Source organism: Perca fluviatilis, chromosome 9, assembly GCF_010015445.1.
Source record: "Perca fluviatilis chromosome 9, GENO_Pfluv_1.0, whole genome shotgun sequence".
Taxonomy (NCBI): Eukaryota; Metazoa; Chordata; class Actinopteri; order Perciformes; family Percidae; genus Perca; species Perca fluviatilis.
In genome coordinates, this window is record NC_053120.1 from 12,052,323 (window position 1) to 12,070,040 (window position 17,718).

The 17,718-nt window shown below is 39.8% G+C and overlaps 2 protein-coding genes across 3 annotated transcripts; one reads left to right on the top strand and one right to left on the bottom strand.

The window, feature by feature from the left end:
- Nucleotides 1-3,815: 3,815 nt before the first annotated feature.
- On the top strand, nt 3,816-9,303 carry ebna1bp2 (EBNA1 binding protein 2). The gene is made up of 9 exons (XM_039812334.1): nt 3,816-4,040; nt 4,628-4,711; nt 4,924-5,096; nt 6,378-6,501; nt 7,335-7,424; nt 7,676-7,751; nt 7,984-8,074; nt 8,196-8,370; nt 8,474-9,303. Exons 1-9 carry the CDS (start codon nt 3,948-3,950, stop codon nt 8,519-8,521), a joined length of 954 nt encoding a protein of 317 aa, XP_039668268.1. The 5' UTR covers nt 3,816-3,947; the 3' UTR covers nt 8,522-9,303.
- On the bottom strand, nt 9,302-10,637 carry fam183a (family with sequence similarity 183 member A). Of its 2 annotated transcripts, none has more exons than XM_039812336.1 (4): nt 10,406-10,637; nt 9,948-10,007; nt 9,660-9,763; nt 9,302-9,432 (listed from the first exon to the last, which is right to left on the bottom strand). In XM_039812336.1, the coding sequence occupies exons 1-4, from the start codon at nt 10,524-10,526 to the stop codon at nt 9,337-9,339; spliced, it is 381 nt and encodes a 126-aa protein (XP_039668270.1). In that variant the 5' UTR covers nt 10,527-10,637; the 3' UTR covers nt 9,302-9,336. The 2 variants fall into 2 exon arrangements, with proteins under 2 accessions (XP_039668270.1, XP_039668269.1); XM_039812335.1 differs by having other exon boundaries at nt 9,316-9,432; nt 9,606-9,763.
- Nucleotides 10,638-17,718: the final 7,081 nt, after the last annotated feature.

A 17,718-nucleotide genomic window follows, 5' to 3' on the forward strand; every position in this document is an offset into this window, starting at 1 on the left:
TACTTATTTTTTCTCAAGTCTGTGTATTGACTACTGACATTTTCCCCTGCCACCCTCCCTGCAGTATTTTTGGTTATCTAATTATAATTGTTTGTGATTTGGTTATAAAGACCTCACTTATCTTGCCTCTTTTCTACCCTGATCACTCGTTGTTATTCAGCCTCTTGGCTGCACAGCTGCTTTCCGGGTAGCAGACTGAGGCTGGGCCAAAAGAAAACATCTGACTGGAATGTAGGTTGAACACTGGGCTATGTTTAATTCCCAGTTGTAAGGGAGGAAGACAATCAGCTGCATGCCCATACCGGGTCAACTTGCCCTGACTTTGACACTCAGTGGATCTGTAGACCAGTTTCCACAAAGCACTTAATGATTGGGCGATCCTGCACCTGATAGTCTATAGGCTGAATTATAAAGCACTTTGTCACCTGGCCAGGGTATATTATGTGGTCACCATAAAGGACTATTTGGAAATGGGGTTTGGTGCTCCACTGAGTCTTTGCTCACTCCACTCCAAATGTATCTAGTGGCTTAATGGGAGGTTGGAGAATGAGCATTTTAGATAAATGCTCAACATCGTTGTTGAGACTGTTGACATTTTGCAAAAATTGTCTTCACAGCGATTTCTTTTAAGGACTCTACTGACTACATTTCTATTCATGGACTGTTTGCAAACACGATCAGAGAAGAAGTTCCTGGTAGAAGCAGAACTGTAAAAGAACACATATAATGCACACTAATCAAACAAAACTGCAACAGCAGCAACATAGTCATAGTGTATTCAGACGCCTCACTTTCACTTCACCCAAACGTGGAGCCATGAGGAGCAGTCGTTGATGATGGAGTCATAACGGCTTCATGTCAGAGAAGACATCAGGAGACTAACATGGACTGAGATGGACATTAACTCTCCCCTCTTGTCTCTTCTGCTCATATTCACTCTTGTTCACTTACTGTTTGTTACCATGGCAGAAACACCCAGAAAAGACCACTAAAACATATTTATGACTCTGTTGGTGGCAAATATACACAATCCCCAAGAGTTAAGTCAGTGTTTTATATACCTGGCAAACCCCCCAAAGTCTCAATGTGTAATAAGAAATTTTACAATTTTGCCTCTAATTTTATAACCAGGAGACTGTGCTTTTTTATTCTGTATGTTTGCAAAACATCTTATAACATCTTACGTCATCTTAAAAAAAAAATGGGTCAGGGTTCCAAAATATGCCGGTCAAACAATTTTGAATATAGCCTTGTACAGATAATATTGAAAGACCTCATATTATGCTCATTTTTGGGTTCATAATTGTATTTAGAGGTTGTCATGTAAACCAGTAGGTTTACATGGTTTAATTTTCAAAAAACACAATATTTTTGTTGTACTGCACATTGCTGCAGCTGTGTTGAGCTCTCTGTTTTAGCTACTGAGTGAGCCATCTCACTTCTGTTCCATCTTTGTTGGGAGTCGCACATGCGCAGTACCTAGGTAAGGACTACTAACCAGTCAGAAGCAGAGTAAGAGGTCGTGCCACGTTAGCAGGCGAGCATTATAACGTGTGTTACAAAGTGACGCAAAATGACACACATTTGTCACGGAAGTAAAGGCTAGACTACAGCTGATTGGAGCAGTTTGTGAAACGTGTTTTCTGTGGGAGATGGTAACTCCCTTTAGAGTGGACTTAGGGCTTTTTCACTTTGTAAACCTATAACATGCACAAAAAGATATACAACCATTAAAGGAAAGGGAAAAAGCCAAACAGCAAAAAATGAGCACTTTAAATGATTTCCACAAAGTTCGGTGTGAGGTTTTTACTCATCCAAGTGCTTGGAGGTGGGCATTGGATGCTCAATGGCGCTGTTTGTGGCAGGTCCAAGACAGCAGCATATGGCTGGTGAGGGACAGTGGTATAGGCCAACTATTTAGCAGTCATGTCAGGGATGTTCTGATGGAGGAAGAGGGAATAAACATCCACTCAAGACAGGACAGATTGGGCCAAAATGACCTTAAATAGTATTCCCAGTAATCTATCCAGACCATTGTTTATTCGCACATTGCCAAATCTCCTCAGGCTGATTTAGTGCCACACAGGAGCTAACCCACTAATCCAACTTAGGCCCAGACATTCATGATTGTGTTATTTTTTTGTCCCAAGCTTTAGCTGCCAGGAATAACTCCAAGAGAGGAGCTTGACAGAGTGTATCCAACTTATTTTCAATCTGCTGTCAGGAAGCAGCATGTCGCTCTGAGATGAAGAGTGACAAAGAGATGCGAATTCAATGGACTGCATTACTGTCTGGCTAAAGCGATTATGATGACAGAAATGGAAATTATGGTATTTTTCTTTCCTTTTGAAGACATCTCAGAGTAGGGATCTGACCATGCAGAGAATACAGGAATTAAGGGTGGTGAAGTACAAATTGTAAATATTGATTTCCATCAGAATAGAGAGAAAGTCACTCTTGGGGAGATCAGTCAGTTTCTGCTTTAAGGACTAGGAGGATAAGCCACTGAAAGAGACTGATGGCATTTCAAATGAACAGTGGTACTCACTACAGAAGCCCCCAGTCATCAGTCTACCCTGCATCTATCTGGTATAAGTGTTAGACTCACTTGTCCAGCCTTTTGAGCTCTTATGTTAACTGCAAGTCTCAAGACTGTCAAATCAAAAGCATGTCAGCCTAACCTGAAAAAGGCACTTTTCACTAGGGAAACTAATACCATGTTGAACAAATACTGTTTTGATCTCTGTAATGGTGCAGTGATTGCAAAAGTGAGCCTGCCATTAGAAAAGACGGCTGCACATCCTTTTTGAGGTCACAGTGCTCCTGTCCGATCCTGAAAACCACCATTAAAGAGAGAATGACTCAAACTGTCTTGTTTTGTGTGGGGAGAAAAAAAAAGTATTGAGAAATAATAATATAACACATTTGATTACAGTGTACAGGATCTTTATTAGGGTTTTATGATTGTTAATTCATTTCAAACCTATATAACACAGAATGGAGTTTCATTTTTCAAGCAAGTACATTACATCTCTTGTATTTTTGTTAGTTTTATGTGCATTTTGACAGGGTCTGTGCTTGTTTAAAAATTGCACATTTTGAGTAAGATCAAGTTACGTTCATGGTCACTGGGCAAAGCACAGCATTAGCATTCAGCATGTGCACGCTCCGGCTCTCTAACTGCAGGCCCTCCACACATGACTGCGACGTGACTTAAAAAGATGAATATAAAGTCTCTCTATGCAACATAAAAGTGAATGGTTGTGATTCCCATCCTTTCTCTGACTACAGTGCAAAGTGATAATGCTGCAGATTGGACACTAACTCTGACCTTCTCACATCTATCTATCTATCTATCTATCTATCTATCTATCTATCTACTATCTATCTATCTATCTATCTATCTATCTATCTATCTATCTATATCTATCTATCGATCTATCGATCTATCTATCACTACAATCTGCTAAGGTGCACGACAGCACCTCTAGGTGGAATCTCTTGACATTACATACAGTTGCCTGTTCGAAGTAAATCTATTTTCACTAATTTACATTTTACATGGCTTTTCACGATGTTCTGTTATATACGTAAAATTTGTTTTGCAGTCCTTCAAAAACTACAATAATGAAATGTGTTTATAGCGAGGTGTAAAAGGGGAATTTAAATAAAATAAAAAGTAATACGATTGCAATGTTCTGAAGAAAAACGCACTTACCATATTTTCAAAGTAATGACCAATAACGCCACTATGTTCCTGTAGTAGATCTTTCTCCCCCCATGTAGGAACCTTTGATTTCACACATCCTTTCCGCCGGCGGACCATGTTGGTACACCGTTACACTCCGTCACTTCCTTCCCACGTGAAAAGCTCCATGCGTGAGGAGCCGTACATCCACATTGGATTTATTCGCGTTTCGAACAACTAGATCACATATTGTCATCTTATGATTATCGATAGCAGGACGATGGAGTCAGCAGAGGAGGAGGAAATGCTCGGACAGGACTCTGAGGAAGACAGCGAGTTATCAGACGACGAGGTTAGTGAACCGTTGATATGCTAACATTGGCTAACGTTAGCAAGCCAAATCTAACAACTGCAAAACTAACGTTACTTGTGCGGCACTCTGAAAAGGTGCTGTTTATACAAAATTCAACAGATGAGACCGACTTGGCACGTACAGTAATCTTATGCGAGGAGATAACTGTCAAAAGGACGAAGCCTGTAATGCTTATTTGATATATTTATTTATTTACATTGCACATATTCTCTATATCGTTACCTCGTTACCATACTGTGAGCTTATGCACATTCCCTGGTCATTATTTTTGCTCTTTTGCATTTTAAAAACTGATATATTGTACATGTTTATAACATTATCATATTTTTTATTGTAGTTTTTTTTTTTCAATTCTGTATCTGTTTCTACACTTTCGCAGGATTTGCTTTTTCAAATTCCTTATACGAGAAAAACCTAAGGTTACTTGACAAGATACCTGATTCTGAGACTGTTTGGTTTAGCATGCTGTAGTGTGTAGGTGTTGGCATCAAGGATTTTTGGAGCCACACTTTATGTAACAGAATAGGCCTAACGTTATACCTATAACCACATTTTATTTTCTTTAGCTTCAAGAAGCCTTTGCAAAGGGGTTGTTGAAACCAGGGATGAACGTTCTGGTGGATAAACCCAAAAAGTTTGTCAACAATTTGGTGAGTGAAATGTTAATTTCCTGTCCAGTTTTGGTGTATATTAGTTATGTAGGAAATAAAAGAAAACACGTTTGACATAATCAGGTCATTTTAGTGACGACCTTATGAAAATGTATGAATAGAACAAATCTTGCAACTATTACAATAATGTTACTTGTAACACACTTGGATATTTGCTGATGACACTATCTCCCATGTGTGTTGCGATGCAGGAGGGTTTGAAACAGTGCCTTGCTGGTTTCCGCAAAGAGCTTCCCTGGGTGGAAAGGTTGGATATGACCAACCTGCCGGCTGAAGACGTCATTTCCAAAGCTGAAGGGAAAGTTCCAAGTGCGGCCAACGGAGATGTCAATGCAGATGATGATTTCCAAAGAGAGATGTTCTTGTGAGTGACCATAACTTGATGCAACATGTGATAAAAAGCAGACGTGTGTAAAGTACTAGAGACCCATACTTACATAAGTGACTTGAGTAGAAGTTGAAGTGCTCTTTAAGCACCACACTTAAGTGGAAGTACTAAAGTATTCAAAAAATGTTGTACTTAAGTATTGCAAGTAGTTTATTTTAAAATGTACTACTCAAGTACTGAAAGTAAAAGTACAAGTATTGTGTTATGTAGTTATTAAAGAAAGCAGTCAAATGTTAGAATATCATATTGTTTATATTATTTCAAATGTTTAGCCTAAAGGACACTCACAATTCCTTTTGGCTGTAGCCAAAGGAATTAACAAATATTAAATATATTATATTCAAAATAACAAATACTGAAGTAAAATGTACAACTATCACACTGTGCAAGTAAAATGAACATCCTCTCCAGCACAGTAACGATTAAAGCCCCAAAAAACATATCACACACTAGCTAATAACATGTGTGATGAACAGGAAAGTTAGCAAGCTAGCAAAATACAGATAAGTATAAGTGAGTGTGGTCTAGACCTACTCTATCTGTAAAGTTTCTCGAGATAACTCTTGTTATGATTTGATACTATAAATAAAATTGAATTGAATAGATAAACTAGCAGCTTCACATCACAGGCTCACTGCAGACTGAAACAACTCAGGAATAACTTAATCTGCTGCAACAATAGCTAAATATAAAGAGTACAAACTTACATAGTCTCTGACTTCTGAACGGGCGACCGTAATGAAAAGAAACACGACACGATCTCGGGGAATAATTTACGTAATTAGCGTACGTAGCTAACGTAGCTGTAGCTACACACACTGTAACCTACACAGTCTCCGTTGCGTGAGGAATTCACAACAGTAACGATGCAGCACATACAAAATGTAAAAGTATTAAACTGATCGAAAATATGTACTCAAGTAAAAGTGGAAGTAGGAGAAAAAAATAATACTCCAGTAGAGTACAGATACAGCCTTTTAGTACTTAAGTACAGTAGTGAAGTAGTTCTACTTCGTTACTATACAGCTCTGATTAAAAAGTCATTGAGTCCATTTACAGAAAGTTCACCAAACGGAAACTCTTGGTTGGCAGTGTTGGACACTGATTGATATTTAATTTACGTAATGCATATGTATGTATGTATGTATGTATGTATGTATATGTGTGTGTTTTTTTTTTTTTTGACTCATTAAGAAAAATCTAACCCTGCCACCTTTAACCCCTGCATGATACATCTCTGTGTTTGTACACTTACAGCTACCGTCAAGCTCAAGCTACAGTTCTAGATGCATTGCCTCTCCTAAACAAGCATGGCATAGCCACCAAGAGGCCTGACGATTACTTTGCAGAGATGGCCAAGTCCGATCAGCACATGCAGAAGGTGAGCTGGTTCTCGAATGTTACACTTGTGTTTTGACACACGTAGTTAAAGCAAAACAACAAGTTCAAAGTCCTACTTGTATCATTAAAATAAAAATAATCTTACCGAAAGAACACAGCTGCAAGACCTACAGCTGTGTTCTCCTCTAATTATTTGTAATTATTACACGGCTCGGTTGAATACTTGATTCGGATTGGTCTATCGCTGCATTCTATGGTCTGTTATTTCTATATAACAGACCGTTGCCTTGGACGGAGTTCTGATAGTAGACTCTGGAGGACCATTTTTTAAATCAATGTTTGTGCTCATACCGCTGATCCGTGGATCACGTAGGGAGAGAGAGGGTGGGGGAAACTGGGATCGCCAACAGCGCCAATGGGAACCGTGCAAACATGTTCAGCTCACTGACCGGGGCGACCTGGCTTCCGCCTGAGAGCCGTGCTCATCAGCAATAAAGTTAACCGCCTTGACTGGGACGCACGCAGGCATTATCAGCGGGTAACCTCTGTAGGAGTAGCCGTGCAATAAGCCGTGTAATAAGCGGGATAAAGTAGAGCGAGCCGGCCGTTATTGTGAATTGAACCCCTTCAGGCTGATTCAAGAGCATCACCCTCTGGGTTCTATTTCGCAATAATGACTGCTCTACATTATCCCTTACATATTATTCTGGGTGATGGAGACACTGAGAGCCTTTAATTAATCTATAATCTAGGTGGGCAGTTGACATTTTATCACATATTGGTTCAGGGGCTCAGCACAGTTGCTCTTTCTTCCCATTGGATTTCAATCCTAATATTTGCAGGGACAAAAATGTTTTCTGTTCCTCTGTCCAGATCAGGAAAAAGCTGATCTCAAAGCAGCTGATACTGGAGAAGTCAGAGAAGGCCAAGAAACTGCGTGAGCAAAGAAAGTTCGGCAAAAAGGTTGGTCCCTGTTTTCAAAGGTTATTACTCTTACAAATCTCAAACGTCTTGCTCTTGTGGTCTAGTCTCTAAAGTACCTTTCTTACATGAAGAATAAAGTCGCCCATCTATGTGTATTGTATGTCTGCCTTCACACTGGTTATCATTGGTTTGTAATGATATTGGGAAGTATGCAAAAACAGATGCTAGACCAGCAGCCAAATTTCCTCTTTTGGTGTGAAGAATTAACATGAATTTTGAATATGTGCTAGGTCCAAATAGAAGTTATCCAGAAGAGGCAGAAAGAGAAGAAGGCTATGATGACTTCTGTAAAGAAATACCAGAAAGGTGAGGTTATTTTTTTATTTTATTTTTTAGAAGTGTGGTTTTATTCGCACATTAGTTTCACTGCCTGACAAAGGTGAAAAATGTATTACGGTGTCATTTATTGTGCCCTGGGGAAAAAGAACCTCTGTAAATTGCTGTAAAAGGGTATTAACATAGGTTCTCTGTAAATGTTTTGATGTGTGAGAATATTTTCAAATTGAGGTTTATGATTTCTGATTATCTCCACTCCCAGGAATGACCGACAAATTGGATTTCTTGGAAGGAGACAAGAAGAAGGGTAAAGACTCTGCTCAGGGCCCCAAAAATGCAGCAAACAAGAAGGGGTAAGGTGTTACATTTCAGCTGTGCACATTGCAATCATAAAACTCAAGCGCGATATTTTAGAACTCTTGACATTTGTTGCATTATCACAAAAAGCCAAAGTTTTACTGTTATTTTTGACAGCCTCAATGCCAAGAGAAAATACAAAGACCAGCGGTTTGGCTTTGGAGGCAAGAAGAGTGGTAAGAAGTGGAACACCAAGGAGAGCCACAACGATGTTTCCAGTTTCCGCGCCAAAGTGGCTAATGCAAAGGGCGGCAAGGGAGGGAAGAAAGGCGGCAAAGGAGGAAAACAAAATGTGAGTCACACACACACGAAACACAGAAATTGCCAGTGTTAGATTTACTGTGTGCTCCGCACTGTAGAGAAGTAAAAACATTTTCCTCCACTTTGTTTTTCAGAAACGCCCGGGCAAGTCTGTGCGCAAGAAGATGAAGTCTCGCTCGTAAAAACTGACTGAGGCTGGTCAATAGGCTGGACTTGGACATTGTTTCTAGGCAGAGTTTCCCTCACCTGCTCCCCAGTCTCTCCCCCATATACACCAGGAGACATTTAGGAGAACATGGGCTTTTCTTCTGCTCTTTTTGTACAACATGCCTTCCGTTGATTGATATGGAGGACGCTTCAAGCCTCATAGAGAGTGGGACGTCCTGCCCTATTGCTAAGGAAGCTTGTGTGAAGGACATGACTGGTGAAGAAAAGGTCTCTCCTTGCAGAAATGGTTAACCCAAAAGTGTACCACATAGAGCTACCCACACCACAAAGTCTTTTTTTCCAAAAAGAGAAACGATTTGAATGTTAAGAAAATGTCTTTTCTTCTCTGTTAGTTGATATAGACCAGTTTTATTGTCTATGGACATATAATTGTCTCTCCATATGCGCATTTGATAAGGTGCTAACTACACCAGCCTCCTTGCCGTCTAATTTTACATTGTGTGCTCTTTGGAGTTTGGTGTATTCTGTTTTATTTTTTTCTAACTCCGCTCCTTGAGCTATGGATTGTCTACCATGTGACATGACATTTTATAATATTGAGCAGCTGTTAGTTTTGCCCTTTCCTATAATAAGATTAGTATGTGATGGCCAAGTCTGCTTTGTATAGACATGTGCAAATGTTGCCCCTTCAAGTGTTTTTCTTAGCTTGCTAAGATGAAAATGCAAAAGGGCAGTTTTGGCGATGACACCTGTATGTTTGTATGATCAACAAATAAATCTGGACATAGGTTGCTCACTTTTTTTGGAGATTATCATTATTTATTTTGGTCTAATGTGATAAACGCAGGGCAGATTCTTGGTGTTTTGTGACGTCCGAGCTGAATCGGAAGAAATTGAATCTCTTGTCACTGCGGTTTGATGGGATCTGAGGGAAAAAAAATTATGGACAGAATCAGCATTTGAGAAAGATATGGAGATAATTAAAATTTTATAATTTTTTTTAAATTTAAATTACCATTACATAAGACCATCTTTGGATTTGATTGTTGAAATTAATTGAATTTAGGTACTCCAACTAAATGCAGGCTCGCTACTCACAGTGCCCCCCTGATTTCCTGCTCTTTGGCTATTCTCATGAATAGTTTTCCTCACCAGTGGAGTTGACACCCATCCTATTTCCTGACTCTCAGTCTGTGGAAATGCATATTTCTTGGTGGGTTCCTGGCGGGCCCTGTGGAAGGCCTTGATGAAGTCCGCTGGAAAAGAGAAATGTATTTGCGTAATCAGTAACAGATTTTCTCAAACATTAATTGTCTCCATCTACTGCATCCTGTTTGGGAACACAGGGGTCTGGGGTAATGTTATAGTGATTTTATTCAGAAAAAAGGAAACAAACTTTTATAACCAACTTTGGTTTCAAGGGAATCCATGTTAACTTACAGCTCCCTGCAACATCTTCTTTTGGTTTCCTAGACATGGGTTTGTCTGGCAGGACATGTACTAAAATGTAGTGGAAACACATAGTGAAAAAAAAGCAATTATAATGCAACAATTTATTCAGTCTAATGTAGCAACAGATAACGTTACTTCACTTTTTGCAAGTGGTGCTTCCAATTGTATTAATATTGATGGACTTCTGTTCACATTTGGATCACACATTGGTGGAAGTAGTACTCAGATCTTTTACTTAGGTAAAAGTAGTATAGCTCTGAAACAATACTAAGAAGTCCTACATTCAAGAGTGCAAAAGTATTAACAGAAATTTTGACTTGAAGTACAGTTTTGTGAGAAAAAAAAAATCTGACATTTTTATTTAATCTCAATTTGAGCTATTTATATGTGTACAGAGAGAAGACTGGGTGAAGCAGGACCAGGACGGACTAGTTTAGTTGACTTACATTTCCGGTGTGGGTTGATGCTGAACTCCGTGTGGAGTTTCTGTTGTCTTTGCTCTTTCAGGATCGTTTCAACATGAATTGCGTTTTGATGGACCAAATCCAGTTTCTCCTTTCCTGCCATGTTCTTTTTATCTGTTTTTATTTTTTTAACAACTTAAACAAATCAGCACTGAAGCCGAGAGCTGGCAAAACAGAGACGCTTTCGAAGACGCGAAGGAGTTTATATCTGATTTCGTTACCTAGCAACTGTCAACACCGCCTCACGCTGCAGTAACGTGACTCGAACACACGGCGGAGCCGCGCGCTCAGATTTGGTCATTGTTGGATGAGTACAGTTGTAGAGCAGGGGTCTGCAACGTTTTTTTGGGCCAAGGACCCCTAAGCTGAAAAAGGGGCGAGCAGGGACCCCTACTATATATATAACTGCCCCCCACCCCCCCCAGGGGTCGCGGACCCCCTGTTGAAGATCACTGCAGGAAAGTAATCCTTTTACACTGCAAACTAACAGATATCTCAGCAGTGGTGGAAAGTAACTTATTACACTTACTCATGTACTGTACTTAAGTACCATTTTCAGGTACTTGTTGCTACTTGAGTATTTCCATTTTTTCAAACTTCTACTCCTACTTCAATACAATTCAGAGGCCAGTACTTCCCATTATGCATATATGCATTTACCAAATTTCTGTTCACGCTCAGTTTATTCATCGCAATTACTGTCTAAACGGTATTATTTTATAATGTTATTTATTCTTTATTTTAACTTCCACTAGGCTTACTTTTTATTATTTTTTTACTTTTGGTACTTTAAGTAAATTGTGATGCTAATACTTTTGTTTTTTTACTAATAACATAGTATTTGTGGTATTGCTTCTTTTACCTAGAATTTGAGTAGGCTATTTCTTCCACCACTCAGCTACATTATCGTACATCGTAAAGTAGAGACTAACACAGCAGCAGAGACAAAATCATTTTAAAATGTCTTTTACCCTTATATACTCTATTATTCTAACAGTTAATACACTTTTTTTAAAATATATATATAAAGATCACTGTAGAATTAATAGCCTATATAATATAAGACCGAAGTGAACAGTATTGAAGAGGAATCATAGGACATTTAAAATGATGTGCAGGTCCTCCTCTTTCTTTTTTTTTGTGTATTTAGGCTGAATACTTTTGCAATTAAAGTGTTTATACAATATTCAGAGCTCTGCAGTCTTCCTACCGACTCCCAGAAGCCATTTGTTCATCACAATAAATGCTGTTTTTCCTTCAAACGACTGCTGTTTTGTGCCGTGTTGAGAATTCTTGCCTGAAGCAAACAAACCCATCAAAATGAGCGGAAGAGCGCTGAATGAATGAATAGGCTACGTCTAGACTGTAAGAAAATGTAGCCAGCCCGAGTACTATATTATTATTATTTTTTTGCTTGCATATGTTCTCTTAGGGCAACAGTTGACATTTGAGGTATTTTTCTCAGTTCACTTACCATGACTGTCTGTTGTAAGTCTATTTTCTGCACACACTTTCCCTGCATGTGCACTCGCATGTGTGTCTGCATGGCTTAACAGCTGTGAGCATTTCACACTATGACGAGACACAAACTTTTAAAAAACAGTATCAAGAGCTACCCGAGATGACCAGTGACCTTGTGACAGTGCAGTGAGTGTAAAAAAAAGTGGAGTGACATTTCTTCACATTGTCTTGTAGTACACTTGACTTCCCCTGCTTTCTGCGGTGTCACGGGTCCCACGTAAATAACAGTACTTTCACATCTTGTAAATAGTACTTGTGGTTGGGTGGATTGCTGTAGGGTGCGCTGACATACTCTCAAGGCTATGGTTAGAATCCTGCACTGCCTGCTGACTTCTCACCACTTGTCTCCTCACATTTCATTTCCCTTTCATTTGGTTTCCCCACCTCCTCTTCCTCCAGCATTTCTTCCCTCACACTGTCCCATCTGCTCTTCTTGGAAGTAATCACTTTGTTTTTACGCACTCCCGTTTCTGTCTTTGTGTGGTTCTGTGAGCTTTGTGTTTATGTGCTTCTTCTCAGTAACAGACAGCTTAATGAAGGTTGAGATGTCCTGCTCTTGGTTCCCGTCTCATAACCGGATTCACGCTTTATTGGCCCTGCGTGAAAGATATAATGGAAACAGGTAATAACTCAAACACTGGAGGGGGAGATTTCAGTGATTTCAGTGTGGATGGGTGACAAGTCCCCTGTGGCGTTTGTGTATGTGTGCGAGGAAGAGTGAGCAATATGTATTGCGGGAGGATGGGAGGGCTTGCAGTGTCAAGCTTTATTCCCCGGCTCCTGTCACAGTGTCGGGCCGAGTTATCATCAAAGCAGCTTTTGAGTTCCTCAGGCTGGGAATAGTCAAAGGCCAGTTTGGGAGTTTGTTCAAAATCCAGTGTCATCCACATGCTGGGGAAGGTACTACACACGGTGTGTGAGTTGATTGAATGTGACACATACTCAACTAACTATTTCCCCATTCTCCCCCTCTAACATGTTAATGAGGAGCCATTTGTATGTCAAGTAATGTGTGTCAGCAGCTTGGAGGATGTAGTCTCCATCATCTCATGAGTGTTAGCAGGAAGGAAGCATTTTGTTTGGTTTTAATGTGGCTGAGGAGAATCATTAATGGCTGACGAGTGTGAGGTTAAGTGTGGTGAAAGCATTGCTTGTCGGGCTACTCGCCCCATAAACAGACATTTTTAAATGCATGGCTTTCAAAGCGTTTGGCGGCCTCTGAAAGTTGATATTCATTTAGAATTTTGGATTAAGTCACGGATGCCATATTTTTTCCTCGTTTTTTATCTTACGCTCTCTCTCTCTTTATTTTTCTTGTTTTTATAGTGTATTTTATTATTTATTTTTTCTTATATTCTTTGTCTTTCAGATTTGTCCCTCAGTTGTTGGCCTTGTGAATGTTGGGTATTTTCTTGCTATTGAACAGGTGTAATTTGCATCATTACTAACAGGTGTAATGTTGCACATCTATTAAATTGCATTGTGGGATTGTTAGCAGAAAGTAGTGAACATTCCATGAACATGCACGTTCTTTCTTTCCATTGTAGGAATTATTTGAGGGCACTAGAGCATACATTTCAAATCAGAATGTGTCCACTAAAATGGCCCACAGCAAATGTGCACTGTAGTAAATAGGGAGTGATAACAGACACAGCCAATGGGGGTGTTCCAGAGATACCTCAACAATCTGAATTAAGTAGAAAAAAGTTACACATCAATTCAACTTACCTGTTTTGGGAATTTGATCAATTTTGTCTATTTGGGTTGCACACCTGCATGGAATTTGGTAATTGTTGATTGGCTTCCTGTTAAACCCTATTCACGCTCTGTGGAAGGTATTTGGCTGAAATGTGTCAGAAATGATATTGTAATTCAACATAAATCCGAACAGACTGCTTTGGTGGTGTGCCAACTTTGTTCTACTTTTGAGTGTTGATGATGTGGCATTTAAAAATAGAACTTGATATCATGAAGGCTTCACACCAAACACACCTACAGCATCAGATTTAGATGATTACCTCTGCCTGAAACAGATACCGCTTCCACTAATCCGCAGTCTGATCTTGTCATGTCTAACCGTTGCGTTTTCTTGTTGGGAAGAGAGGATCGGTGGAGCAAGGTGTGGCAATTAAAGTTATGCCAAAAAAAAGACCAAGACATGATGGACTTTTTTCCATTACCACTGGTGTGCTGTTGTTTCCCATAATACTGTATCTTGGGGAAAGCAAACACAATAAAAGTCTTTCACTAGCTGAATTTCAATGCAGGAGAGTTTCATTTTCTGTGCATGCTGTTCGGAAAACAGAATACAGTTTAGTGAAAATAAGAGGGCAGTAGGTCCGTTCAACTTTGCATCATCAAGATAAAAATCCATTCAAAGAGCAAAGGCAACCGTAATGAGGTAAGGTTCAAGAAAGACTCTTTGTTCACACTATCAAAGCTATAATCCAAATATTTCACATTCACATTGCAAAACGAGGAGAAAGATCTCTTTAGAAATATACACAGAATGTCACATGCAGTGCGAGTGTGAATGCCTTCACTCCTGTGTTCCCCTCACAGCTCACTTGCTTTCTTTCAAGGCACCAGCACCAGCCTCTGACCTTCCCTGACACGCCTGTTTTAATTACCAAGTGTCCTCCATTGCCTGCTAATTAAAAACACTATGTCATGGATTATTCAGCCATTTCCTCCTCATTGCTCTAACATAAAACAAACTATAGGTGCACGCCTTTCCCCGTCACACTCCATCCAATCCACTCTAACGTGTATGATGGCTAATGAAAGCCGCTGATATTTTCTTTACTAAGAGGAGGACATGTTTGCTGAGGTTTTTAACCTTAATGAAATCCCTCTGTAGTTTTATTTTTCTCAGACTGGTAGCTGCTGACCTTTGGTTGGAGTGTCTGTAACTGAGATTCAAAGGAAGCTGTACCATTTTCAATCAAGCGCCACTTAATAAAAATGTAAATTGATTTTCTGTTGCACAAATGCAGTCTGGAAAGGAATTTAAAATAGCTCATTGGAAATGCACCAGTATAACCAGTGATAAGCAAACGATGGGGGAGTATGGTAACTTTCAAAATTAAGATAAGCACAATGTGGTATTTATCCATGCATTGCCCTAAATGTTTTCATTATGTTTTATTTGAGTGTGCCTAGCATTGTAACTATATGCACACATAACACATTTGACTACATTTTAGTGTTTATTTTGGTGTTTAAAATGTTAATAGTCAATGTAGTTAATTGTGTCAGTCATCCCCCCAGTCTCCAGTTTAGAGACCTGCACATTTGACCATTTCACCTCCCAACAACTTGAGTATGGTGCCAGTGAACATAGTCCAGGTGGGAAACAATGTGGCTAAATAAATTAGTACACAAACGTTATTTTGAGAAAATGCGGTTAACTACTTGGTTGAGGTAAAATATATATCATGCTCTCTGGTGTCAAAGGGTTAGGGTTATTTTGGGGTTAGGGTTACATTTTGAATGCCCTGGACAAGATTGTCTCCTCTACCAAAAAAATCGTCCAAATCATATCATATGAACAAGAATTTGGTGTGCAGACACTAATACAATTTAGATTCAAAGCTGACATTTCTTATCTAACAAAAAAGATTTCTAGAATTAATTTAGGAGCACAGTTAGCTGATACTGTGCTCTCCTGTGAAGACCGTGAGAAAATGGTTTTGTGGTGTGGCTCTGGACCCCCGTGTCTGCTCTGTCTGTGGCTGCCAGTCAACCAGAACACTAATCTAACAGCAGATACAAGCCCACCCATCTCAGCCCTTTGTCTCCTCACGTACTGCGATAATAATTTATCTCAGCTTTTTATCCAATTTTTTTTGGACCCCATGAGGGACTGTGGGTGTTTAGTTATCTGATTATGGATTTTTATCCTCCTCTCTTTTAAACAACTCATGTTTGGAGAAGCAGGGCACCTTTACGCAGAGGCACACACATACAAACACACGCCTCTGCTGTGTGACTGTTCTATCTATTCACCTTGCGCTGCAAACAGCAGGTGATAGCAGCACCACATGTGCTGGTACATAAACAAACACAGTTTAGTGATAGACTTGTAAGTGTCTGGGGCTACCTGGAGACATCATGGTCGTGGGAAAAGCTGTCTTCCCATCAGATGGTAGCTCTGTGTCACCATTGCTCTTGTCTGTAATCTCCTGTTTTGTCTCACTGAAGGAGACTTTCTCAGGTAGGACAGAGCACAGCAGAGATTACCGCAGTATAGATTAGGATAGACGTCACTGCAGATGGCTACACCACAATGTCAGTTCCTCAAACATGTAATGAAAATGATGGGAGAAAAATGAACAATTTGTACCTAAAGCTGAACAGTCGAGCTGAACACCCGACTGTTGAAATGTTTCATGGCTGTGAGGCTTCGCAGTGTCACTTTATATTTGACATTACGTGGGAACGAGTTAATTTGCTGTACAGAGACAGAAATCTCTTCTGTCTCTCGTTTTTTTAAGGACACAGTGGGTTTGGCTTTCACAGGCCGCCATTGTAAATAATTTTCACCACAGTTTTCTTAATGTTCACTGCAAATAAAGGAAGTGATGTTGCAGTTTTCAATGGAAAAGGCCAAAAAGAATAAGAATTTAGCATTAAATACAAATTCGAAATGGTGAAAGTAAAAATGAAGCTCAGCGCAAATTCTTTCAGGGAGACGTCATTAACCCAATCACTACTCTTTCTTCTTAAATAATATCAGCTGTTTAGAAGTGACGCTTTCAGTTAAACCAATCAGACTTGGCCACGAAATTCAAGGGCCATTCACAGCCTTACAACACTGCTTTAAATCTGTTCTCTCCCTGTGCTGTCAGCTGTCGTTTCGTGGTTTCTCCCGGCTGACCGCTCCGTTGCCTCTTCGGTCTGGTCTCCAGTCTCCTTCTCCGCCGCCACCAGTGTCTAGACTCCATCGGGGATTATGTTCCTGTTCTCTACCCCTTTAAAAATATTATTAATTCGATGGAGTCTAATCTCCAAAAGACTTTGTACATTTTATATAACAGTTGTACAATAAATATTTTTGCATATCTGCAAACAAAGTCTCTCCTGATTGAAATAATGATGTTCTTTTCTTGCACTTTTTCAGCAGGAGCCCAGGTGGCGTTAATATCAATATCCCAGAGAATTGGATAGTCTCCAATTTGATTGCAAGTACGATTATCAATTACAGGTGCACTGGAAGAAACACATTCAACAATTCTTAGGATTGAGGAACACATATACCACCAACATACCCAGGCAGCACAGTGACTTGAAAACTCAGGTGTGTCCAGCAACACTTTTAAGGGGCTCTTAATCAAATTGTTCCTCATATTGGCCTCCTGACTGCAGTAGCTTGTCTTCATTAGCAGCGATGGCCTGGAGTGAGCGTGTCAGGTTGATGGGTTTTCTCTGCCTTGCCTGCTAGCATGAGCAAGTGATTGGCTCATTGTTAGCAGGGTAAGTGGTGGCAAGACAGTAAACACCAGGGTTTGTGTGTGCTTGTTTGTGTGTGTGAGAAAGGCAGCGTGCATGGATATATGAGATGAAACATGAATATTTTTGAATGTCAGAGATTGTTTGCGCACTGTGACTCACACCCCATCGATTTGCTGAAGAAATTGTGTTTTTGCTATCCGCCTCAATGCCTCACGTATCACCGGCCTTGGTAATGTGTGTGTGTGTGTTTGGCCTTCTGTCAAGACAACACCACCCAGAGTTCATAACACATGCATGGGTTGCACATACATACACGTACA